Consider the following 23,505-nt stretch of genomic DNA (forward strand, 5'->3'; position numbering starts at 1 on the left):
TAGATATGCTTAAAATTTTTTCAGGTTTCCGTCTGGTTTCTTAGGTTCTGTTCTTAGGTTTTCATATGCTCGTTTTTAAATTTTTCTAGCCGTTAGAGATACAATTTCGATTTCGATTCGAACTGCCTCAATTCGAAGTGCTGCTGTCTGGTTGGCGAAATGTCCGGTTGGCGAAATGTCCCGTTGGCGAAATGGGTGGTAGCCATAATTACATCCACAATTCACTTCATTCCGCTTTCGCTTAGAATGAATGCGTGTTACTGTGTTGGACACGCATCCCACACATTAAAGCGTGCTTGGTCACACAGTACGGCAAGTACATAACACTTAAGTACTGCACTTTCATAAGAACTTTTACACGCTTATTCGCACAGCACGCTTGTGCTTTTTGGGGAAATGGCGAGCGGAGTCACTGTCAACAGACGGGTCGTCATGGCAACACAACTTAAGCACGCCCTTCAATAATAGACAATCATATGGAGTAGTAATTCAATGCGCATGCCCTCACTGTCTGCTGTAAAGTCCGACTTCAGCACGGCAAACTAAACTGACGTACAAAGACATTTTGCTATCCTTTTCTGCAATATTTTTATAGCGAAACAATGTAATACTTTTGACCATGTTGTGCTAATCTCCACTCGCCGCAGTGACCGTCAACTGCATTAAAAAATGCGCCGACACCGTGTCGTCGTCATCTTGGCGGCGATATTTATCTGCTGTAAGAATTACATTATTACGCCCGACAATGATTTTTTCAAGTATATATTTTCAGTTTTTGTACATGTTTTTTATATAATTATGTTTCATGGAACTTTTTCTTTTTTTGTGTTTTTGCGTGTAATCGAAGAATAAAAGAACTTGTATTGATTTGAGAGAAAACTTTTTTTATTTCATGTTGACCTTTAGTGCGTTTAGTGTTTTTCCTTTTTATTTCATATTTTTTTCCGGTGACCTTTAGGCTACTGGTCCGCCGACGCGTTAAAATGCTACCACTGCCGTGGCCCCATCGGGTCGGCCTGCGAGACGAACCCCTCCCTGATCAGCAACGACATCGAAGGCGTGGCCTCCTGTAACCCCCGCCCCCCGTCGCCCTTAAGCGACCGCGTCATCTTCGACGAACCGTACTGTGTGTCCTTCAGTCAGCAGTTGAACCGCGCGCCCGACGGCCAAAACGAGGTGATTGTGGTGCGGCAGTGCAGTTACCCGGGGGGTATTCCCGCTCCGGCCAATGTGCGGTGTGTCAAGCAGCCGGAGAACAAGCGCATCAACATGTACTGCAACACCACGCTGTGCAATACGCGCAGTCTGGCGCAGATCTTCCAGGAATGCGGTAATGGCAGTGTTGTCGTGAGTTAACGGCCCATACAAAGCGGGGCGCTACGTTAACTGCGTGGATCGTCTGTTGGGTGACACGTGCTGTGATTGGTTGCAGCTTGATTGGTCGCCGGGGACCACAGTTTTCTATGGGCCGCCGCAGAAAGCGGATACGCGAACTGCTCAGGTACGAAATGTAAAGAAATAACCACGCATAACAGAAGATGCATTTTATATTTAAATGCAGCCGATAAAACGGAATTTTTATTACCAATAGTTCAAACAAATTCATCTGTGTTTTTGCGTTGCACACGACTTAAACAAATTGAATATTTCTCTGCGAATTTGCTAACAAGTTATCGTTTCGGATTCTCTAAAAATTAACGCGAAAAGGTACATTATTCAGTTCTGTGCAACAGATTTTTCCACACAGTTTTAGTGTGGGAAAAAAATTTTCCCTGAGTAATCAGGTTATTATTTGCAACTTCGCGATGCGAGACAATTAATTTGTAACGCTTAACGTTTTAAAAAGTGCATTTTAAGTGCATTTTATCTGCAGATTTGCTAACTGTAAGAATTTTTTCCTTATTCGCTCGTAAAAAATTAACGCCAAAAAGTACATTATTCAGTAGTGTGCAGTAGATTTTCCCACGCGGTTTTAGTGTGGGAAAATTTTTTTCTTAATTAATTTGTGACCTAGGCCTTTGTATTTCGCGTATTAACGCACTGTACATATTGCAGGTTGATCCGCCTGCTCCTAGTCAAGAAATCCAACACGCCGCATCCGCTGCTGTTGACGTTAAAGGTAAACAGCTGATTTTTACGATCTTTATGTCTTGAAAAAGCGATTGAATGGAATGCATGATTAATGCGTGATTCTTTACAGGAAATCTCTCCTTCACATTATACACCGCCGCTTTTATTGGGCTCATGCTGGGCAGCAGCTGATCGTGGTTGCGAAAAACGCTGATTTCATTAGTCAGTCAATATCGAAGTTAGACCCTTTTTTTTATTCAGCTTATTTGTAATGTTAATTCCAAATTATCTGTTTTATATTTATTCGAGAACTTTCGGTTAATATTTTTAACAGGGTTTTTTTATATTCTCGGTTGTAATTAAACGATAATATGTACCTTGCCGCTGTAAAAGAGAAACGTGACGAGGCGGTAATAAAAACGCGGCATGCCGGTGCACCGCTGAGTGTGATTTATATCAAGGCGTCTAAACTTGTTTGCCCACTTTGCACAATCTTGATACACCGGGTACAATAGTCATTTTTTCTTTCGCCGGCTACCGAACACTCACAAGATGTGCATTGTCGCCGCTCATAAAGCGCCGGGAGTAAACCAAACAAACCAAACCTCCAACAGAGGCATATTATACTGTACTCGCGTATGTCTTCAAGCTGCCAAAGCATGGGCACACTTTCTATCGGCGACGCACACAACACATTCTACTGGTTTTTTTCTACTGCAAGCAATGCTTACTATACACAATTTTTTATGATCTCCACCTTCACGGAATAAACGGTAAATAAGTGGCGATTAATCGATGGATTATTGGTGATGATTTTGCTGTTAATTTTTCACCGGGGTTATCATGTTTGAACGGCTTCGCGAAGCTCTCGTAAGTTGAGCGTAATTTGTTTGATTATTTACTTATTAAGCGTAAATATTGGAACATTATTAAGGGATTAAAACGGCATCGCAGCCGCGATCAGGATAAGGAGCGGAACGCCAGCGCGCGGGACCGTAAGTCACATTCAAAAATCTTTAATCAATGCATACTGACGTCATTAAGCATAGCCCATCCTAGGTGAATAATAATTATTGTTGTGGTGAGTATCTTGCGAATATTGTTACGCAGTTATGCGCATAATATTTGGGAAATTTTATATGAAAATATCCGGGTATTTGGTGTATGTTTTTGTTGTTGATTGTCTGCGGGCGCTTCAAGGGGAGAGTAAAACGTCGATTACCGTAAAACCCGGCATTGCCGGTGGCTTATTTAATAACCGTTTTAATAGGAACAAGTCGGTTTACAGCACGAATTCGGTTTAAAACAGATCAATGTTAAACAAAACATCCTGAAAATATTTATCGTTATTAATTTTACAGTTCATTTAATTAATGTATGCTCTAATTAATCGGTAAACAATCAAGCAAAAAAATTAAAATCAAACCGAATTTTTATGAATTTACAAACTGGGAAATTCGCAGTATTTTTTTTTAGTAAATTTATTTAAATAAAAAAATCATGATAATCTTCTGCATTTATAAAAAACACATTGGCGGAAAAAAATGCTGCTCATATATCGTCAAAAGTGCAATGACTTATCGAGAGTTGAAATTGTTATTATTTACTCAACCAGCCAAGTAGTTTTCGCCCGCGAGCGTTAGAATAATAAACACAAGCCGCGGATATCCGACAAGCTGTCCGTTCAATCGCGGTGTTGGCAGGCGGCCAATCCCGGCATCTGCTGGAGGATGGCGTTGGCGGGTCACCGCGGCGCAGGATGAGCCCGGCCAACGGGCTGAACGCGGCCAACCTGGCCGGATTGACCGGGTTGAGCGACTTCAACCAGCTGCTGTCCTCCTTCGTCATCGACACCTCCCTGGGCCCCAAACAGGGCAGGGAGAACGAGAAGCCCATCCACTACGCCGTCCGCACCGACAATTTCGCCCTGCTCGAGGTACATTGTATTAGAAATTAGTATTTAATACAATTTTTATTGTTGTTATCATTACTTCAACAAAATTCAATAAGTTCATCATTGGCACAATTAATTTTGATAATATTACAACTATTTGTATTATACAGTTTTTATTACCTACCAACTTTTTTACCAAAGATGATGCTTTTATATATTTTTATTTTTTTTTTATTTTTAGCAGGATAATTACTTATTTTTGTTAATCAATCAAAATATAGCATTATCAAAATAATCATGGTTTTAATTTTTTTACTAGTATTGTAACATTCTTTAATTTATTTCTCGGCTTTTTTATTTATGTATGTATTGTATAAAACCGGCGAAATAAGAAAATTAATTTCTGTTTTTAGTAACGAGGCGCATACCCCAACTCTAATATTGCTTAATTTCAACAACAGCAAAATATTGCTTAATTTCTAAGGATTCTAACGATACCAAGCACAGGTAGACCAGAGAATCAAGAGTTGGGGTATGCGCCTCGTAAGTAATGTATGCCTTCTGTAAGTTTAAGCACATGATTATTTTAAAATTCTATATTGATGAGCGGGAATTCAGTTGTATCACGGTACTTATCTGCTTGTTATGACGAATCAGCGTTTATTTGAATAGAGCCTGTTGAGTAATTCCAAGTGGCGCTGGGATCCGGAGAGCGTGGCCGACAGCTGCAAGGGTGAACGACCCATCCACGTGGCGGCGGAATTCGACAATCTGTCGGCGTTCAAATTCCTGCGCCAGCACCACGCCGACCTGCATTCCAAGCAGACCGATTTCCACTGGCTGCAGGCCGTCCACATCGCCGCCGCCACCGGTCAGACGCCACCGGCATTCGAACAAGCATCCGTTTCTCACATTCTGTTCGTTCTTTAGGATCGTATAACGTCCTCCGCTATTTACTCGTCGACGTCATCGCGACCGGTAACCAAGCGCGTAAATTTCCACTGCTTCGTAATCTTCTTCATAGTAACCGGTGCAGATAATAAAAAGTTCGTCACCGCCGAGGATTACGAGGGCGGGACGGCGCTGCACTGGGCGGTGCTGGGACATCATATGGACTGTATTCAGCTGTTGCTGGAGCGTGGCGCGTCGGTGGATCACCAGCAAAGCCGGGTAAGCCGAAATAAAGCGTGATTGCCTCGTTTTGCTTGCATGATAGGAAGGTTCTTCGCTTTGCTCGTTTTGATAACGCTTTCCTCGTTTAAAGAACGCTTTCTTCGTTTTGTTAAAGCTTTGCTCCACTTGAGAACGCTTCGCTCATCTTCAGGACGCACTTCTTGTTTTCAGAACGCTTTTCTCGTTCAAGGAACGCTTTGCTCGTTTAGGAACGCCTTTGAGAACGCCTTAATAAATTTCATTTGCAGGGTCCCCAGTGCACGCCGCTGCACTACGCCTGCCTGCAGCGTTCCCTGGAGATGGTCAGTATAATGGCGGAACTGCGCCCCGAGGAGTTCCGGCGCGCCCTCTCCATCAAGGACTCGGAAGGGAGTACGCCGTTGCACCGTGCCGTGGCGCTGGACGACCCGGCGCTGGTGGAATACTTGCTAGATAAGGTGGCAACCTATAGTGGTATACTGGAGCGAAGGCTCTAAAGGTCATGGTTTAGGGCGCACCGACGGATATGCTGGACGCCGAAGGCCGCAGTCCGGTGATCATGGCGGCGGTGCGGGAAGCGTGGTACGCGGCGGCCGTCATGCTCAAGTACGGCGTCAATCCCTTCATCTGTGACCCGGTCTTCCAGCGCACCACGGCGCATCACGCCGCCATGGTGGGCGCGAACCCGCTGGATTGTCCGGAACTAATCGAGCGCATGAACTCGGTACGCTCTTTTTCTGATTGAACGCTTTTGTACAACAGCCCGAAGTCCAATTTATCCCGCAGCATCCTGAATGGAAGAAGCGTCTGGATGCGCTGGACAGTTTCGGGTACACGGCGCTACAGTACGCCGCAGGGTACGGTCACGTCGCCACGTTTAACGGACTGCTGCAGATCGGCGCCAGTATCGATTCCAAGAATCACAAGAATAAAACGGTCCTTCATTACGCCGCAAAGTAACCAGGATTTTTCCTTGTCAAGCTGTGCGTTTCATAGTCAGACTGGCAGAGTTAGCAGGTACGGACAGCTGGAGATGGTCCGAACACTGCTGGGCTACCCCATCGGTCCACGCATCCTCAACGCCATGGATCATCGTGGGCGGGGCGCATTACACATGGCTGCGGCGTACGGTAAGTCCTCATTACGTTAATTCATTTCGGCTGTTAAATTACGGTTTTTCTTTTTAAAAGGTCACCAGCAAGTGGTGGAACTGCTACTGTCCAAAGGCGCCTTCGCTTTCCGCGACGATTCCGGTCGAACCGCGTTCCACTTGGCCGCGGCGCGCAATCATTACCGTATGAGTGTTTTAGCTAGGGTCTTCAAAGGTCACGTTAACGTCTGATTGCAGAGATAATGGAGTCGATTGCTGTATACTTCGGCGCGGTACTGAACGATGCCGATAAATACGGGGTACGCCGCGTTTTTTCAACGATTGTTCAGTTTTTATAAGGTACCTCGTTTGCAGAACACCGCGCTGCATTTGGCGGCCGCCAATAACGCTGCGGAAGCGGTGACATCCCTGTTGAATTCCTTAACCAACGCCGCGATGGTGGTACAAGCCGTGACGCGGGAGGAAGCGTCAGGGTACACACCGGTCGATCTGGCCATCCGCAATAAGAACGAGCGCGCGGCACTGGCCTTCATCAATAGTAAACACTGGAAGCTCATCGTCATGCAGCACTCGTTCACATACGGCACCGTCGTTCTCGGGTTGATCGCGCATCTCCCTAACGTGATGAAAGTACGCTTTGTGACCTTTTTCGTCGGCTTGTTGCACACTTGTCGATGGTTTCGTTGCAGCGATGCCTGGATCGCAGTATGAGCGAAGCCAAATTCGATGAGCATGGGTCGTACGTAAGTCGCTCGAATTGCTGTCCCTTTGATCTGTTGAATCATGCTTTTCCCTGTTGCAGACCGAGTACGACTTCACGATACTCCATCACTGTACGAACGCGGAGAAGAGTAAAGGCCCGTATAACAGTGTGGCCGTTCCCATGCGAGCGCTGAAAGTAGGCGCTCTTCCGAATTTCCGCTCCTTAAAATGTCCACCCACTAAAAAATTTTTAGCTGATGGCGACGATGCGGCGCAGTGATCTCCTCGCTCATCCCGTTTGCACAACGCTTCTGGAGCGCAAATGGTATAGTTCCCTACCATCTCCGTAAATCCTTAATCACTAGCGCGTTTTCCAGGATCTCCTATGGAATGTACTGCTCCGGTAAATTCCAACCTCAGCAAACACCCGAACGCGTAAAACAGTGACCTTTCTCCGTCTGCAGGCATCATCATGGCGTCCAACCTGGTCTTCGTGTCGGTGCTGTCGTACGTGATGATGTCGGCCGTCGAGAGTGATTTGCGTCCCCACTTACTGGCAAAATCCCGTGCCAACGTGGCCTTCTGCCATCCCAACGGCTCGGAGGCCCTCAGCGGACCGGCATTCGCGCACTTCCACGAGGAGATCCTCTCCGCCAAGGATTACTCCTTCAAAGACACCCCGGCGCTTTTAACATTAGGTGTGGCGTTGATCATCATCTTCCTCAAAGAGCTCGCGGAGTTGCGCTCCGAGGTACACGCAATCAACGACCTCGATCAGCGTTCGCCGGCTCGATTGTTTTGTTGCAGGGTCTCCGGTACTTCATGCAGTGGATGAACTACATGGAGATCCTTCTGTTCATCACCTGCGGCGGGTTTGTCTTCTGCTTCTACCAGGATTACCGCGCCGGAGCCGTCGGACGCTATACGTACCAGTTCGGGACGGTGGCCATCTTTTTAGCCTGGTTCAACCTCCTCCGCTTCTTTCGACCGTACGCTAACTTTTCTATCACATTTTCAAGATTTTCAACACAACGATTACAGATTCGGGACATTCGGAATCTACTCGTTCATGTTCTTCACGATCCTGAAGACCTTGATCCAGGTCTCCGGGTTCTTCTTCCTCCTGACGGCCGCTTTCACCGGGGCCTTCAGCACGCTTTTCCAGACGAAGATCTACCCAAACTCCACCACATACTACGCCAAACACGTACGTACAACCTTCTGTAAGCAGTTTCCTGGATAATCTGGGATAATAATTCAGGATGATCCCTTGGATCCTGACGACCTGCGCACCTCGCACGAGAACGTTGTCATCTCCGGGTTGCGCATCGGCGCCATGACCATCGGGGACCTGGAGTCCCTAGACAACTTCCTGTACCCGCTGATGGACGGAATGATCGCCTACCCGGAACTGGCGTTCCTCTTCTACGCCGTCTTCCTGGTTCTGATGCCCATCCTGCTCAACAACCTACTGGTCAGATTTGACACCACACAGTTTTCCGGTTTCTTATCCAGTCGTTTGATTTATAGACGGGTTTGGCGATCGGCGACATGGAGGCCATCCGCAGCAACGCCGTGACCTTACGTCTGGAGATGCAGGTCTTCCTCCACGAATCCCTGGAGCGGGTCTTCCCGACGTTCCTTATCCACCGCATTCACCGCGCCACGGAGGTGTATAAACTGTACACGCATCGACCCATTCCTTTCAAACACCGGGTACCTTTTTAATGCAATAAAGAAGTCGGCACATAAATAAATTTGGGAACCTGGGTGGTCCGCAGAGAACTCGCGTAAAATAACTTCAGAAACGGGTTATTTTGCAGGTGGCCAAGTTTCTGCAGAGCGGCGGCATGGCCGAACCCAATGTGCCGCACATCCAGCCGCAGACACGCGAGTCCGAAGTGGAGGATGTGCCGTTGATGGCGCGCGACGAGACTTCCAATTTGTATAAACGGTGCAGCTTCGCGATTTTGACAGGTTTCTGAATTAATGATAAATTCGTTGGTTTTATGCATTGTAGGTTGCGACAGCTGGATGATACTGTCGCGGAACAGCGCGAGATGCTGTCGCGGATCCTGAAGCAAATGGAGCGGGATAGCGCGGAGCAAGAAGATCCCTCCTTCATCGCCAAGATGCGGAAGCGCAGTGAGCGTGCCGAGGAGGACCGGAAGCACGCCGAGCGCATGCACATCACCGATCGCAAGGTGTCCTTCCGACGGCATGATCCCTTCGATCAGGACGACTAGGCCTGCTTTGCCAGCCACTTTTCCTCACGCTTTCACAAAACCGCCACAAGAAATAGATTAAGTTTTCCATAAGAATGGCTGCTGTTTTTCTGGAACTGTCTGGGAGCTTCACAAATCGCTTGCTTCACAAATCGCTTGTGCTCATTTTTATTAATGTACTGTAAACTGTAATTTACAATAATTATTAATAGCCTTAACTATTTTTGTTGAACATTAAAACATTAATTATATCAGAGAGCGATAATGTATGCGCCCGAGGAAAAAGCGCGTTCCAGCTAAAGATGTTGTTCTTGTTGATACTTGTTGTACGTCTTATGTAGGTCCAGTTTATTTTTGGCAATTGCTAAGCAACGCGACTTTCGCGCACACTGTATTACTTTTGCAATACGTATTGGAAACTTGCTTTGTATAATATATTGCTTTGTATAATAGTGACACTACTTAGCACGTGGAACGGTGGAAGAAGAGTTCTTGCTTCTTTTGATCTACATAATTTAAATAACGCGAAATTTCTCCTACTGTCATGTTTCTCGCAAATCTTGAGAACCCGTACCGCTATCGCGTTCTAACACGCTGGTTGCAATTTGTGGCCAAACTCAGGAGATTTTCATTGCGTTAATACTGCGAAATACAATTTTCTTATCAAAAGCTTCATGACTGCATATTTTGGCTGGTTCCCCGTCGCCACCACCTCCGCCCTGCCTATGTCCCTGCGGGAGGTGGACTGTCCGGATGCTGTCAGCACCTAAGCCCGGCCGCGACGGGCATAAAGTTCACGCTGCTGCTGCACCGCCGTCGTTGCACTTCGCCAGCGGCCGCATCCATGGCGCCCAGCCCTGGCCGGTCCCCGCGGCGCCGGCGTCCTCCGCGTCCCGGCCCGGAAGTGGGACGCGGCGACGGCGACAGGAACTGCGGGAGTTGGGATTGTACAGTTCCGGAGATGAGGAGCTGCGCTTGAGTGGGGAAGAGGAAGGGAGAGCGGGGATCGGGGATTTGTAGGGGAGGAAGAGGGAAAGGGAGAGGGACAGGACAGCGTCAGCCGCAACTACAGTTTGTATACCTACTTTACGATTTTTGCATTTGGAGTTTCTGCATTCCACATACTTCACTTAAATATAACAAGCAGCGTTCTTTATTTTTAATTTATGTGCCTCTTACCACCAATTTTGGTTCCAGACACGTTGTTTTTTAAATGCTTTACGAACCTAATCAGTAAACAAAGCAAAATCTGATTTTCGCTAATTGACGGCTTTTCTGGATTGGGTAATCTTTAGTAAGCTTTCGCCTTTTGATTATACTGTAGTTGTGCTTCTTGTGTTGTGTAACATTCATACGTGTTTTTAGGTGAGACCGAGATCGTTAAACCAGTGAAACCCAAAAGGAAGAACCCAGTCGCAGCAAAATGTAAGCAGCCCATGTAAGTACTGTAAGTACGCGCACTTCCTCCCAATTCCCACGAAATCGACAGACGCCTTTTATCTATCATAGCATCACGCAATGCAGGCGACTTATCACTCTAAAAAATAAGCTTCGCGAACTCTGAGATTTATGAGATCCATTAGCGAATGCAGTTTCGCCCAGTTTTTAATGGGAATATTGCTTTCTAGTGTGCCAGTGAAACCAGAAAGGCTGCCTAGTTCAACGAAACATTCAGGTTGACCAGGAAAACGTCCACAGTAATCAACGATCCATGACCTTTCCGCTGTTTTTCAGAAAGCAGTCCGCCGCGTCGTCGTCCCGAGCGCAAACGCAGAAAAGATGACGAGCCGGGCTCGCCGCTCCGCAAGATCTCCAAGCGGAAATCCCTGCAGAAACTCTTCCGGAAAGCGTTGTACTTCTTCGAAGGACTCCGCACCTGCAACGAAATCGCGTCCAGCCTGCCGCGTCTGCCTTCCAAAAAGGGCCGGAAAAGCCACTGGCTGGATGACTCCTCCAAGCAGCTCACCAGCTCCTCCTCCGAATCCGTCACCCAAAGGTCACGGGAGAGCCGGGTTCATCCCGACCGCGGGGACTCCGTTCCCGTCGTTAAACGCGATCAGTCCGTCACCCCGGTGCGAGAGGTCACGGCGCATCGGTGCCCGGTGCATTCCTGCACCTGCAGCAGCCGCCACCCGTGGGCGGGGGTGTGCGAGCCACGGCGGGGTGGAGACGCCGAGTGGGCCGGAGGAGGGACGGATCTCGATTATCTCCGATGACTGGGCGTTCCCGTTGCGGACGATGGAGACGGTGACGCAGACGATGGCCAAAGCGTCGTTGTCGGTGCCGCTGATGCAGGCGCACCGCGGAATGTATCCCTATGTGCATCCGACGCCGGAGCTGCCGAAACCGGGATTGGATTTTAAAGAGGTGACTGACGGTAAGAGTTTTCGTTTCTCAACAATTTTCGAATGACCATCAAAATATTTATCAGAAATTTCATGAACCGTAATGTGCTGCCTTAATAATTTTTTGACCTTTCTCTTTTAATCTAACTGGAATAAATATCACGAAAAAGTACAGATTAAAGTGTGCAGTTTAGTAAAAATTTAACTGCGCGTGTTAGATTTTGATGTCTAATTTAATGCAGTGAAGAATGTGACCAACGACGCAAAACGACCGGATTTGCTGCCGCCTAATACACCGCAGCCAATAAGCGATGTCGCCATCGACGACATGCCGCAATCACCGCCCAACCGTACATTATCCAAAAGCAAAAGCTCCTCCGCCGTAACCGTGAAGACTAAGGCGCCCTCCGTACCCGCCGCTCAACCAACCACATCCGAATCCGAACGCACAGTCACCAAGTTAAAACCGCGACCGAACTACAGTCAAGACCTGCTTGTTGAGCGGCCGCTGCGGCGTCGCGGACGTTTCTACTTCCGCTTCCGGTTGAACAACCGCCTTCAACGGCGGTTATCCCGGATGTTCCGCCAAAAACACCAACAGGAACAGCACGAAAACCAGGCAAAGGTCACCGAATTACCCGTTAAACCGGCAGCGACACCGGTGGTCACGGCGAGCGAATCCAGTTCCGTCGTGTCGAAATCCCTGCAGAAAAGCGCCGAGATAATCCCGAATGTGGTGCCCATAGCAAGCCCTAATAGCGCCATCCACCCGCTCTTCCAGATGAACCAAGCTGTCGCCGGCACCAACACGGTGGTGGAGGATTTCGTCACCAGTTTGACCAGCGTGCTGCAAACGTTAAATTCCGAGTTGCACCGGTCCAACAACGAATTAGGCCGTGCCGATGAGAAGTTACGCGCTGTGGAAGCGGAGAACGCTGTTCTGCGGAATAAAGTCCTTCTCGGGCAAACCGAGCCGGTGGTGATGCCGAAAATCTCCACGGAATCGGGTTCGACGTTGACGCCGGGGAAGAGTTTCAGTCAGACGGAAACCAGTAAATCGGAGACTGTCAAACCGGATACGAAAGAATCTAAATCGGAGACAACTGTTTCTGTGCGAGAGAAGAAAGCAGTCAAAAGGTCACCGTCCGTTAAAGAGCGTTCGGTGGAACGGGAAAACCGGACGCAAAGAAAAATGACCGAGAAACCGAATAAAACGATGGGAACGCCGCGAAGAAGCAGACAAGAGAGTTCGGCGAAAACCCGTCGACGACCAACGACCGAATCCAGCGATAATTCGGTGGTTTACGGGTTGTGCCGATCGGAAGCGGCGTACAGCGTGTTCAACCAGAAAGCCAGGCGTCCCACACGACAGGTTTACGACACCGGGCAATTGTCAACGATGAGCGACGATAATCTCGTACAGAAGATTAAGGAGAATCCGTACCGGCTTCCTTCAATAAAGCTCCAAAAAAGTGCGGAGAAAATCGCGGCAACGGAACCGTTCCCGGTCGTGGAACTTCCGGCACTCCCGGATTTTTTTCGAGAAACCGCCTCCCGGAACGTCAGCACCGCGGAATCGCTAATCCAATCCGCGCCGGTCGACTCCCGTTTTGTCTCCAGCTGTCATTCCCTGACTTCGACCGAGAAACCGCCGACGGCCACCACGGAATGCCAGACCGGTCCAGAGCTGCTGGCCACCGCCATCGGGTGCCAGACCTCATTGAGCACCGACGGAATCCCGCGGGCGACCGTCCCGGTCACCCATAGCTCCGACTCCGGCGTCCAGGTCGGGGAACCCTCCGTCCTACCGGACGCCGAGGTCCCCGCCGTCAAGGTCGGTGTCAACATCTCCGACAGCACCATCGTCGACAGCGAGACCGGGAAACAGTTCCGCATGGCGGACGGGAACCTCTCGGACTCCGTCCACTCCGACGAGGAGACCCACCCGGGGACCGGGAAACTGAAGGTCCACAGCGATGTCCGACGGATGTCGGACGGGCAGCTGCAGGCCAAGTTGCACTCCATCCAGTCCTTGACGGACGGCGCCACCGTGCACCCGTTGAAGGACTTCCTGGAGTACTTGTTCTTCCTCCTCGGACTCCGGGGTCCCTACGCCGAGGAGGACTACTTTATCCCGGTGTGCCATGTCGAGGACTCACACATCTTGTGGAATTCGTGGAAAGCGAAGCTTTTTACAATGCCGCAGTATATCGGGTCGGATGAGGAAGAGGGCCGGGTGCCGTTGGGGGATTTCGCGTACTACACCATCGACCGGCTCTTCCATTTCGTCAACACGTACTGCGTGGTCCGCGGCTGGGCGTTCACCCTCGTCAACCGGGAGAGCTACGAAGCCACTGGGGATCTAAAAGCCATTTACGAGTTGACGCGCAAAGGCGTCATCGAAATTCCGGCGGACCGGCCCAAGATCTTCACCGACGATGAAATCCAGAATCGGCGGATTATTCGCCTGTTCCTGATGAACAGTTTCCGGTTGGACCGAACCGGACAGCTGGACTGTATTAAACGGCAGAAATGTCTCTACTACATCCACCTCTTTAAAAACGAAATGATCAGCAATCCCAGCCGCGACGAGATCCGCGTGTACCGTGACCTTTTACAACACTGCAAAGTCCCGGAAGTGGCTAGTTTCTCCAAGAAGGACCGTGTGCTGGTCGAGATCATCGTGCGGAATTGGTTATCCTATAAACCAATTCTCCACGTGGAGAGCGGCCTGGACCCGGACTTTCAGAAACTGCGGGCGGAGACCAAACGCTGGCTGACCCAGACGACCCTGGTCAACTTCCGCAACCGCTACGGGCATATCGGGGCGCTACGGATGATGGCGGAGAAGTATCTGCGCGGGATGCTGGGCACCATGCAGCACGAGTACCGCACCTTCGTCTCCAACATCCTGCGCATCGAGCAGGACCCGAACACCCACCGGTGGAGGTTCCCCGATAAGTTCCTGGAGAATGTGGAGGACGCGGGGTTGGAGCACGCCGTGCAGAGCTACATGGTCCCGTACCGGTTCGCCGATAAGTTCGCCCTGCCGCACCAGGAACCGGTCCTGACGAAGAAGGAGGCCGGCCGCGAGGAGACCTTCCATATTGTGGAGAACCTCTACGCCCAGGCCAACCGCCCGCGGGGTGGGGTGCCGCCCAAGGTGGATCTGCGGGCGGTGGCCAAGGCGCAGAACTACCGGGAGCAGCTGAAGAATCCCGATGTGCGCCGGCACCTGATGGAAAGGGGGAAGTTGGGACAACCTCCGCGGGCAGGACCCATGAGTCCCGTGGAGGATCCGTCGGAGGATGATGATCTGCGTTCGGAAGTAGGTACAGCCGCGATTGTTTCTCATCAGCTACCTTAGTTAACCGTCAAACCGGCTTTAGCGTACTGAACGGACGCGGAGGACCCAAAGGTCACGGAGAACTGCCCGGCTGGAAGAGGAGGACGAGGCCGTGGAGTCCCGGTCGGATTCCAGTATATCGGTTAAACTGGAGAAGCGGGAGATTGAGATGCCCAGGACGCCGTATGTCCCGCCACCGCCGGTGCAGCCGGTCATGCAGAATTCGTATCCGCGCTCTCATTTAGCGGTATGTACTGTACTGTATATCGAATCCGCTTCATACAGATATTAGAAAAGTATTTCTTCTTTGTTTCGATTCATAATTATGACAGTATTAACCAGACACTACTGCTACAAAATTAGGTACTACCAAAACATCCAATACCATCATGCGCGGGAAGTAGAAAAAGCGCGGGTTTTCGTTCGCAAATGAAAAAATGTTCGTTCGCTAATCTTAGAAAATGCGCGGGTTTTCGTTCGCAATTATACAGAAGCGTACTGCCTTATATACGTTGTTAAAGAGTGTAATGTGACCTTTTTTTTGATAGGCATCTTCGCCGTTTCTCCAAACTATGGCTTCGATGGCCACACCGGTACATGCTGTCTATTTTCGTAATGGACCGGAATGCAATTATCTAAGCTAGCAGTGATAATAATTATTACTATTTTAATGCAACAAGCTGTCCGGCTAAACAGGCACCGCGTTCCATGTACCAACCGCCGCCCATCTTCCCCGGAGCCCAAGCGCCGCCACTCCATTATACACCGCGCTCGCCTCTTCCGCCGCCATCGGTTATCCATCAACAGCCGAGGGCGCCATCCAGCGTGGCCAAGATCCCACCGGCGCCGTCTGTTTCGGGCACGCAACGCAAGCCGCCCAGCATTGCGGTAAGTGCTCATAATTCCAGACCGAGAAACATTCTTGCCTGCCCGATCAATGAATACAAAGTAATGCTATTCAGTTTCAAAACGTCCATGCATATGTTCATACAACATGCATCCATATGTTCATACAACACTGCCGTACTTTACGAGTGCCTTATTCGGCTAGTGCTTTCGAAAACGGCTCGGTTTACCTACACATTTTGTAATTCGATAATCAGATGACACTGTCGCGTCGATCGGTTACATGGCAGTACCTAGTGTGCACGCGAGGTGCTGCAATTAAGTCTTCGTCAAGTGATGCACGTTCCATAGCAGAGCATACATTTCCACAGCAGAGTTTGTCTGACGCCACGACGAGCGTACGTAACACTTTTCCAATTCCACAATCCCAATACCATTTCCCAGTGGTATTGGCGCTCGCGCTCGTGCAATCATGTGGTTCGCAACCACCACTAGTAGTCTATAAGCCCTGAATAGCACCGTTCTAAAGAGAAATGTACGGAGTCGGTGGCATGACCTCTGAACCGGTAACAAGACAGCCTGTAATGCGAATTCAATTCTGTGTGCATATTGTGTATATTGTGCGCTGTAGGGTCATCCGTTGCCGGCCCACTTCTCCCCGAACATCACCCGCTTCGTGGCGTCCAAACTGCACACCCCCGTCAAGACCAAATCCCCGCCGGTACCCGGCGGCCCGGTGCCGGGTTTCTCCGGCACCGACATGTTTGCCGCACCTCCGCGGCCCCAGCCCCCTCTCCCCGCGCTGACACGACCATCCCCGGTGCCCGGCGGCGATAAAAAGCGGCCGGTTCCGCAGCGACCAGCGGCCGATGTCGATCAGGGATTCGTCTGGAATATCCCGGGACAGAGACGCTAAAACGAACCGCTTGTAGCGACTGGTTGTCACTTTATTGTACCTGGATCTCCTGTAGCTGCACGCTCTGAACTGTTGTGCGTCGGACACAGTAGAGCACAAGTTCATTCATGTTGTTGTTGGTTGATGGGTGGGGTTTCTGTGTGCTTGTGTCCTGCTTGATTTTGGCATGATGTGGGTGTTTTTGTACTGTAACATATTTCTTTTTGCTGGTATCAAGTGCTTGATTAGCCAAAACTTTGACATTTATAAATATTTATTCCGATTAAGCAATGACGGTCAGTATGGGCAACAGATGACACCATTAAAACAAATTATGCACATGCAAAAATTCAAAAATACTGCCAAGAATCGCAGGTTCTCCCACTTGTATGACAGATCCTATAATGGACGGGTTTATTATGTAGAAAAATCAAACCAGAAAAGAGTGCAAAGCTTGGTAAAGAAAATTCCTGACGAAATTTTCAAACATGCTGTTAGAATATCGCCACGCGCGGTAACGAATGAGGCTTGGTAAGTTGGTGGCACGGTTGGTCGTTAGCATGCCGCCGGCCGATCCATTTAGGTCACACAACACCGGCTCTTGGGCAGAGGACGCGGTTGGGAAAGGGGCGCGGTCTCCCGCGCAATAACGCGTGCGCGCTGCATCTCCCGCAATAATGCGTGGAGTGTCAGCCGGGTTAATTTGGCCAGACCATGCGTATGCAAGATCACCGCCATCCCACCGGCAATATTGCGAGCCCAGTGCCCTTGCGGATCATTATACATGTAGAACCCTACAATCTGACAAAATGGCCAAATGAAACAGCTGACTGATAAGCAGTACTGCTTAAGCAGATCTACTCTTCATTAAAGCAACCTACCAAAACCACGTTAATTCTATCCAAAACTGTTCAAAAATTGAGTAGGTAATAAATAACTAATAATTAGTGTTTTTGTACGAGCTTAATTAAAAATTATTAAGCTTTCTCTAACGTAGAATAAGCTTAAGGGATTTGGCCCGGTACACAGCATTAAAATCGTGTACATTGACGGGAATAGTCGCTTTCGCGCACTTTCAAACGCATTTTTGGGTTGCTTTTTGACATTGTGAGCCAAATGATTGGTGTATATAGGCGTGAAAACCGTTTCCGTGCGCAACATCCGGTTGCGAAGTTATGAGGGTATCAAAATTCCTAAAAGTTTAAATGCATTCAGGTGTACCAAAAGTCTCATTATGGACCGATCCCTTTCGAAGTTTGCACGTAAATGGACATAACCATGAAGATCGTTTTGACACCGATCCACTGCTCTAGCATGTTTTTTCAAATTTTAAAATAAATTTCAAAAACTTTAAAATTCATTTTAAAATTCGAAAAAGATCGTAGAAGTACGGATCCGTGTCAAAACGATCTTCATGGTTATGTGCATTTACGTGCAAACTTCGAAAGGGATCGGTCCATAATGAGACTTTTGGTACACCTGAATGCATTTAAACTTTTAGGAATTTTGATACCCTCATAACTTCGCAACCGGATGCTGCGCACGCAAACGGTTTTCTCACCGAGGTATACAATTCTTCTGGCTACAAAATACCATAAAACAATGCAAAAAAGTGTTTGGGAGCGCGCAACAGCGAAAGTTCGCCTGAATGTACACGAACTTGGTGCTATGTGACAGGCCAAATCCCTTAATAACTCTAACGTTTAAGTTTTCTCTAACATAGAATAGCGCAAAGAATATCGTGTTTCTGGTGTACGGCACGCCAATCCGTATTGCGAAAGTTTCCAGAACGTGATGCACCTTGCAGTTTGTCTTGATAAACTGCTCACCGGGTGCTAAAATATCCGAACAAAAGTTAGCGAATTACCTTGTTCATCGGTGTCATCCCGCACGGCCGCTCCCTGGCCTCCTCCATCCACTGATACAGCTGCGCCATTTCATCGGCACTGACCTCCGGCAGACTGGCCTGCAAGGCACCATACACATCCATACCCTTCCCTTGGCGCCCCTCATCAACGTCCTGCTGGCCGACCAGGTTCAAGACAGGCTGCCGGCTAAAGTGCCCAAAACGAGGATCTGAGAACGTGCAATTCTTCCACACCAGCCTCTCTACATGCTGCATCTCCGCGTGCAGAGCAAAGTCAAGATCCCAGTGGAATTGATGGAGGATGAGCGTTCGTCCGGTGGACGGCCGACGTCGCCACGCCAGGTTAATTAAGCGCAGGGTATCGCTGAGAACGCCATTGTCATCCTGCTGCTCGGTGGCGCGGCTGATGATGATCGTATCCACATCCGCCGTGCGGAATTTCCACAGACACCTTCCCAACAGATACGCCGATCTGCAGATTACACCCACGCTCTTTTCAGCCGTTTTTGAAAAAAAAAATTTAAGTGCCACTGATAGGTGATACAAAACTCGATCAAACATTTTCCTTTTTCGGCACTGCAAGAATTCAGAAATTATTTCTCGCTTGCTACACTACACGTTTGCTGGCTGCACGCAAGACTTAAGCAATTATTTCCCGTTAGCAATAACTTTAAAAAAGTAAGTAATATTCATAAGCAGTTCTTATAATTGGAGATTTCTCGCATTGCGGACATACAGAGTATTCTAATTCGCGCACCGGATGTCAGAGGCAAGGTATTCTCCAATCTCCATGTTGTTCCACATGACCGGAACTTTTCAAAGATTGGTTACGTAATAATTTGTGTTTTCAGTTTTCATACAAACTTGTGCCCGAAATTAAATAAAATTACGAAAAAAATTTATCAAATTTTTTACCGTGGAACAGCGCAGAGAAATGTATCAATATTGTACAGAATGCGAGATCATTTCAAATGATCTGGAACACGCTAGAGGTCTCTCAAATTTTATTTTCTACTGACCGGCGCCAGGCAGCTTCGTCGGGGACAGTGGCCGTACGCGGCGATCCTTCCAGGAGACGTTGATGGGAGAAGGACACCCAGATTTCCCGGCCACTGTTCTCCCGTTGTATGATGCGGTTCCACATCCAGCAGACACGGCGACATTGTTGGCGTTGCACACTGTCCAACATACGGAGGATCTCCATGTGGATTTCCGAGGGCAACACTGGCAAATGGTCTGGTTGATTCTGCGGACCAAGAGCGGGAACTAACACCGTATGCGAGTAAAATTGCTCGACGAGCTTATTATTCGCGGACCCAAATAACGTTTTCTGTAAATAATAAAATGCGGAAGTATCGCTTTTAATCACGATAAACGGCGAGGACAAAATCTCACACAGAACCAAAGCTCAGTTGATTTTGATTGTCAGTACGAATACAGGCTGTGTAATTGTAGTCTATCGATTCCTTTGAATTTTAGAGCTTACTGGGTAGAATATATGGGCGTTTAGTTAAGAATTCAGGGAAATAGTCCGGTATATGGTGTCAAAAATGGTGTTCCTACATTAAAACTCGCTTTCGCGCACTTCGAATGGCTTTTTTGAAATACCTGTCATTTTTAAGCTAAGTGATTTGTATACATTGGTTCCGAAAACCGTTTTTTAGGTTATTAGCTTTCGTAGTTTTCTTAGGTTTTTTTGTCGTCGCTCTCGTGACGAGCGACGAAGTGTCACGAGAGCGACCAAGTGTTAGTCGACGAAATGTCGGTGAGCCCTCAAGAAGATCGGGTAATAACCAGAGTTTTGGTACACAACAATCCATTTAATTTTTTCACCCATTTCAGTACGCCTTATCTCGGCAACCGGATGTTGCGCGCGCAAACGGTTTTCAGAACAATGTATACAAATCATGTATTCAAACAATGTATTCAAATCATATAACTTACGAATGATATAAAGTATTACAAAAAAGAGATTCGAAGCGCGCGAAAGCGAACGCTTTAGTGTATGTATCCCATTTTTGACGCTATATACCGCGCCATTTTCCTTCAGATATAAGGAGCGCATCTGTGTGGCATGAATCTTACCAGATGCCCGGCCTGTAGCGGTTTGTCCTTCGCATCCTGCACGTACACCAACGATCCATCCCTTAATCCAACCGGAAACACGCAATCCTTCGTCACCTCGATCAAGGCGTTCCACAGAGGTGTGTCTAGGAGGTCCTCACCCACATATTCGTCCGGTAGCGCAACGGTGCGCTTCGCAAAACCATTTTTCTTAACGTCAGCGCGTGCCGCCGGTTCGAAATACGGCTCAAAACGCAGGGCGTGCGCCCGGATCCATCGGCGCAGGACGCGCCCATCCAGGTGGATGACTACGATGCAGTAACGATGCCAGAATAGGCTGCCCCCCATGAGCGTGGCCGCATGCCACTCCCAGGGGTGGTTGGGAGAGGATCGCGCCAGCACCTGCATATATCGAGCCTCGCGGGATGAAAGCGCACGCGTTTCGAAATCCAGGTTGTCACGGATATCGTGCTGGAAGGTGCACCTGACAGAGAGATTCGTACAATAAGGACAAATATTAAAGCGGACGAATGTTATCTTACAATTAGCGGTTCACCATGTGTGGCAACCTGTTCTGACCAGTTCCCCATGCGCGTAGCTTGAGTAGACACATTATCGGACGCTGTCCATTCTGTTTCTAAACCTGATGTAGTTTTGTTTCTTCTTCCGTTCGTACGGGACGTTGTTCTAATAAACTAGGCCAGCGATCTGGCCGCACAGTAAACTGGTGTTTCTCGTTTCTGGTAGTCGTAAATCGTAATCTTAACTGCTTCGTGACCTCGCATCCTTTTCCAAGCTGTACGGACACTGCCCGCGTACAATTGTTTGCTCCCTGGAAAAAGGGAGCAGACTGGCTGCATAAAGCATTTCTAGTTGAGATGCTTTAAGAGCATTGTTTTAATATCGTAAAACTTATCCTATCGCGATCTGACTCAACGAACGAAAATCAGCTAACATTTTCTCCGTGCGAATGAGCTAATAATTAATCTTCGAATACTTGATTATAGCGAAATATTGTGTAAGCTACGAACCACGCGTTACGGGTGTGCAGCGAGAAACTGCATCCCCGATGGTAAAATTAATTTAATTCAGACTCAAAAAACTCCTGAATCAGAAAGTCAAAAGAATGTCGCGATAGACTTACAAGCAGGGCGCTTCCGGCTGGCCGTTCGCAGCGCCAACACAAGAACACTGCGTAACCACACTAACAGAAAAGGGCGGCATGCGAGTGTGCGGCACTGCGAGTACAAGTACTAGTACTGTATGTTTTCCATAAGTTTTCCGCAATTCGGACACGGTACGCGAATCCATATTGCGAAAACATCCGGAATGCCAAAAACGTCAAAGTACAAGAAATCTCATTTTTAAGCAGTAATGTCTGGCTGCAGCCATAAGAATCATGATTCGAAAGAAATTAATAGTGTAGCAAAAGTACCGCACATACTACGTACTTGTAGGTTTACTATATTGGCAATAGCCTCCCAAAGACGTGAAAGAACCCACATGCTAGCGCTGGTACACTACTTAGCAGTTAGAATTTTTAAACATTAAAAAAACAACCAAAGTCTCTGACTTAAAATAGCCATAGCATTTCCTTTAACAACAACAAGAAATAAGAATACAATATCCCTGGTTGAGGAAAGCAGCAGAACGCGCGCTTCTCCAGTTAAGTCTCGAATTTTGCAACGCATAAAATGTAGCAGCTCACTTAGAGCCGGACCGAAAACTCCCAGCGTTTCCATCACTAAAGGATAAACAGGGTATCCGTTTTCCAGAAGCGAACACTTCCCCCCTTTGGAACTTTTGGCCAGTGGGGCCACGCTGTCACAGTTCTTAGAGCTTTCGGTGACGTGCGAGTCCGCAACTGTACACCGACTTGTAGGTTTAGGTTTAATGGTTTAACGTCCGCACACATTCAGGGCAAGAGCCCAATTGGAGGCAGCAGACACACACAACAACACAGTTCTCCAGAATACACAGCATTTCAGATTGAACTTTAAACAAGGATACGAGTACAGCAGCGCATTTAAACACCACAACTAACATCAGTACACCCGTTCCCTTGCAAACACACTGGCCAGATCTCACGTTCCAGAATTTTGTTCGCCATATCTTTAAGCGTACGCGAACGAACGAACGTGGAAGATCGCCTATCACCACGAGCAGGAGCATACTGCATATACACTAACAAATCTTGTAGGTATGCTGCTGCAGGGCTACTAGTACATCGTCGCACATACCCCGGAATATGCAGACACCGTAGGGCGGTGGCGGGGTCCACCAGCTCCTCGTGGCGCTCGGGGCAGTCAAAGTCCACCAGGAGACCGTCGTCCACGACGTCGATGACGCGGCCATACTGCTGCAGTCCGTCGCCCGACGGAACGAGTACCGCGTTCCAGCTGTAGATCTCATCGGGACGATGGTAAACGGGAAATTTCCATTGCGGTGGGCACACGCAACGCCCCGTGCTGCGGCGCTTCAGTTGGTCCAGCCTGGATAAGTGCGGATGATGGCGCTTTGCAGTCCGAGCGCAACGCTGACACGGGCAAGTGAACCGATAACCCATCCCCGAGGTTTCTGTAAAAACTAACAACGTTGTGCTGACGAATCACAATCGTGTACTTGTTGTTTTCCCGCCCGTTCCTCAATGGACGTTCCACATTCCAAACAGCCGACAGCGATATGGCACAAAATTAATATCCTCTAAAATCTAAATTCTAGTAAATTCCAACCAGCTCAATTCCACATTCAACTGGTTGCAGTCTGCAACTGGCAAAGATGCGACACGCGTGCGAGTAATCTGCTTCCAACAGCTTGCAAAACAGCTGCAAGGCGGCACAACAAAATTTTTTTGGAAATTCTGTTCGGTAACAAACAATTCAAAAACCGAAAGAAAATATTATAAAAGTTCGTATTATTAATAATTCATTTGCGAAAGCGTCCATTCGTACTCGTACAGTACTTCGCAGTGCACTGCTGCACACTGCA

At 48.4% G+C, this 23,505-nt stretch overlaps 4 protein-coding genes across 8 annotated transcripts; 3 read left to right on the top strand and 1 right to left on the bottom strand.

Moving 5' to 3' along the window:
• The first annotated feature begins 473 nt into the window (after nt 1-473).
• On the top strand, nt 474-2,520 carry LOC129601941 (uncharacterized). Its single transcript, XM_055500885.1, has 5 exons — nt 474-718; nt 959-1,347; nt 1,433-1,501; nt 2,056-2,119; nt 2,201-2,520. The coding sequence occupies exons 1-5, from the start codon at nt 670-672 to the stop codon at nt 2,260-2,262; spliced, it is 633 nt and encodes a 210-aa protein (XP_055356860.1). The 5' UTR covers nt 474-669; the 3' UTR covers nt 2,263-2,520.
• Nucleotides 2,521-2,654: 134 nt separating this feature from the next.
• On the top strand, nt 2,655-10,138 carry LOC129601894 (transient receptor potential cation channel subfamily A member 1-like). Of its 3 annotated transcripts, none has more exons than XM_055500825.1 (24): nt 2,655-2,940; nt 3,005-3,065; nt 3,774-4,006; nt 4,637-4,835; nt 4,895-4,942; nt 5,001-5,134; nt 5,386-5,574; nt 5,628-5,840; nt 5,903-6,072; nt 6,131-6,246; nt 6,307-6,411; nt 6,465-6,526; nt 6,582-6,857; nt 6,917-6,970; nt 7,030-7,125; nt 7,184-7,254; nt 7,307-7,332; nt 7,394-7,680; nt 7,737-7,918; nt 7,971-8,136; nt 8,191-8,403; nt 8,460-8,645; nt 8,753-8,883; nt 8,950-10,138. In XM_055500825.1, the coding sequence occupies exons 1-24, from the start codon at nt 2,914-2,916 to the stop codon at nt 9,173-9,175; spliced, it is 3,471 nt and encodes a 1,156-aa protein (XP_055356800.1). In that variant the 5' UTR covers nt 2,655-2,913; the 3' UTR covers nt 9,176-10,138. The 3 variants fall into 3 exon arrangements, with proteins under 3 accessions (XP_055356800.1, XP_055356814.1, XP_055356808.1); XM_055500839.1 differs by having other exon boundaries at nt 8,753-8,874; XM_055500833.1 differs by having other exon boundaries at nt 6,134-6,246.
• LOC129580711 (uncharacterized) lies at nt 9,908-16,920 on the top strand. The gene is given in 11 exon segments (XM_055471368.1): nt 9,908-10,058; nt 10,124-10,225; nt 10,520-10,592; nt 10,783-10,829; nt 10,889-11,340; nt 11,342-11,531; nt 11,742-14,827; nt 14,889-15,092; nt 15,394-15,438; nt 15,542-15,733; nt 16,323-16,920. Coding segments are annotated over 11 exon segments (4,827 nt in total). The 3' UTR covers nt 16,608-16,920.
• On the bottom strand, nt 16,871-23,432 carry LOC129601912 (uncharacterized). 3 transcript variants are annotated; one of them, XM_055500856.1, is made up of 6 exons: nt 22,758-22,887; nt 21,060-21,349; nt 20,539-21,001; nt 19,473-19,783; nt 18,454-18,925; nt 16,871-17,387 (listed from the first exon to the last, which is right to left on the bottom strand). In XM_055500856.1, exons 3-6 carry the CDS (start codon nt 20,923-20,925, stop codon nt 17,166-17,168), a joined length of 1,392 nt encoding a protein of 463 aa, XP_055356831.1. In that variant the 5' UTR covers nt 20,926-21,001; nt 21,060-21,349; nt 22,758-22,887; the 3' UTR covers nt 16,871-17,165. The 3 variants fall into 3 exon arrangements, with proteins under 3 accessions (XP_055356831.1, XP_055356840.1, XP_055356824.1); XM_055500865.1 differs by lacking the exon at nt 22,758-22,887 and adding an exon at nt 21,662-22,720; XM_055500849.1 differs by lacking the exon at nt 21,060-21,349 and having other exon boundaries at nt 22,758-23,432.
• Nucleotides 23,433-23,505: the final 73 nt, after the last annotated feature.

Source organism: Paramacrobiotus metropolitanus, unplaced genomic scaffold (genome assembly GCF_019649055.1).
Source record: "Paramacrobiotus metropolitanus isolate TYO unplaced genomic scaffold, Prichtersi_v1.0 Parri_scaffold0000004, whole genome shotgun sequence".
NCBI lineage: Eukaryota > Metazoa > Tardigrada > Eutardigrada > Parachela > Macrobiotidae > Paramacrobiotus > Paramacrobiotus metropolitanus.